This window comes from Olea europaea, unplaced genomic scaffold (assembly GCF_002742605.1).
Source record: "Olea europaea var. sylvestris unplaced genomic scaffold, O_europaea_v1 scaffold23947, whole genome shotgun sequence".
NCBI lineage: Eukaryota > Viridiplantae > Streptophyta > Magnoliopsida > Lamiales > Oleaceae > Olea > Olea europaea.
In genome coordinates, this window is record NW_019242105.1 from 1 (window position 1) to 1,665 (window position 1,665).

At 35.8% G+C, this 1,665-nt stretch overlaps 1 protein-coding gene across 1 annotated transcript; it reads left to right on the forward strand.

Annotated features, from left to right (window-relative positions):
• Window positions 1–367: 367 nt before the first annotated feature.
• LOC111381920 (reticulon-like protein B16) lies at window positions 368–1,647 on the forward strand (the record flags this gene model as incomplete). The annotated part of the gene is made up of 2 exons (XM_023005772.1): window positions 368–708; window positions 798–1,647. Coding segments are annotated over 2 exons (543 nt in total), but the record flags the coding sequence as incomplete, so codon positions are not given.
• Window positions 1,648–1,665: the final 18 nt, after the last annotated feature.

Below are 1,665 nucleotides of genomic sequence, written 5' to 3' on the forward strand. Positions count from 1 at the left end.
GCTCACTCTCTGGAAGTCTTGACTCGTGTTTTGCCTTTAGTTATTGATGTTCTAGTTCTTCGATAGAAACCTTTCTAACAATAATTCTGATTTTTTACATTGTATTTCGATGGCATGAAAAGTGTTGCCCAATTAAAAAAAACTGTGAAATTATGCCAATTGATACACAGCTTCGATTCTTGGATTCTCTTTCAGCAAGATAGTTTTTCTTTTTGTCACTACAGGCATTATAGATTCTCAGTGATCCTTAATGAAGATTATTCAAAATGTATTCTTCATTGAGACCTTGAAGAGGAATGCAATGCTGTGAAGCAGAAATATGATGTTAATGGGAAATATGCATGACCTGAAAAAAGCAGTTTCCTGAATTTTTATTTTTATTTTTCTAAGAATTTCTACCCCTTTCCATTTTCTTCATCATAAATGGATTGGTGTTAACTGGGAAGTCTTAAGAAGCAAGTTTGTTTTGCTTTTATCATATTCAAGTTTGCTTCTTGGAGTACTCATTTTGTCACTTTGTTATTTAGCTGCTGATGTTATAATGTGGAGATGGCGACACGTTTCATCTGGCATCATTATTGTTGCTACTGTTGCCTGGGTACTAATTGAGAGATCGGGTCTGTCATTCTTATCACTTTGTTCTGACATCTTGCTGAGTTTGATTGTCCTGCTGTTTCTCCAGGCCAATTATGCAGTTTTCAGAAAAAGGTAACAGATAATCTACATTCAATATGTTTTTTACTTTGAGTTTTCGTTGTTTACTTAGAAGTCATTTAAGATATCTCCTCTTCTCACAGACAGCTCCAAACACTGCCTGAACTAGTCCTATCAGAGGAAATGGTCAACAATGCTGCTGCATCATTTCGTGTCAAAGTTAATTATATGCTGCTTATGGCTCATGACATTACGCTTGGGAAAGACTTCAGACATTTCTTTCTGGTTAGTAATTGCTACCTTTATAAAGATCAAGGGAAATACAAGTTTTTTTTGGATAAATGAATTTCTATAGTATTCTTTCCTTTCCTCTTACCTTCTTTAGTTTCTAGAGTAGTGTTGATATATTACTTTAGTAAGTAAAGTAGTCATATGGAAATCAGAAATAAATAAAGGGAAGTCAAGACTTCGAATTCAGTTTAAATGCTTGAAATGCAGAGTTTGGTGTCAAAAAATGTGCTTGGAAGGAACAGGGAAAGGTATTCTTATAGATGATAAGTTTTAGGACAATAGCTAGATTTATGATCGTTTAGCCTTGCTCTGTAGGCTGAAGAAAATGTGAAAACCTATGAAATTTTATAAAAGACAGTCAACTTTTCGTCAGCGCATGGATTCACTACCAATTTGGTACGTGGTAGGCAATCCAAATTTAGGATCAATATATGCAGTCGTTAACTTGTTCACCAAGTTGGACTAAGATGCTGCGGGTTTGGTCCATCTATCACCTACTTTAACCTAGGTTTGTTTTGGGATATACTTCTACTGCTTGTAATAATGTTAGTGCTACCCCACCACTACTGTGGCTGTCTGATATGTGTACCTGAGCTGAGCTTTGTTGCCTTGAGTGTTTCTGCCAACTTCACCTCAGGAAACAACCCCTGATCCACACCAAGGATGAAATTAGAATCAGCGAACAGGATTAAGAAATGAGGATTGATTACCAATCTAACA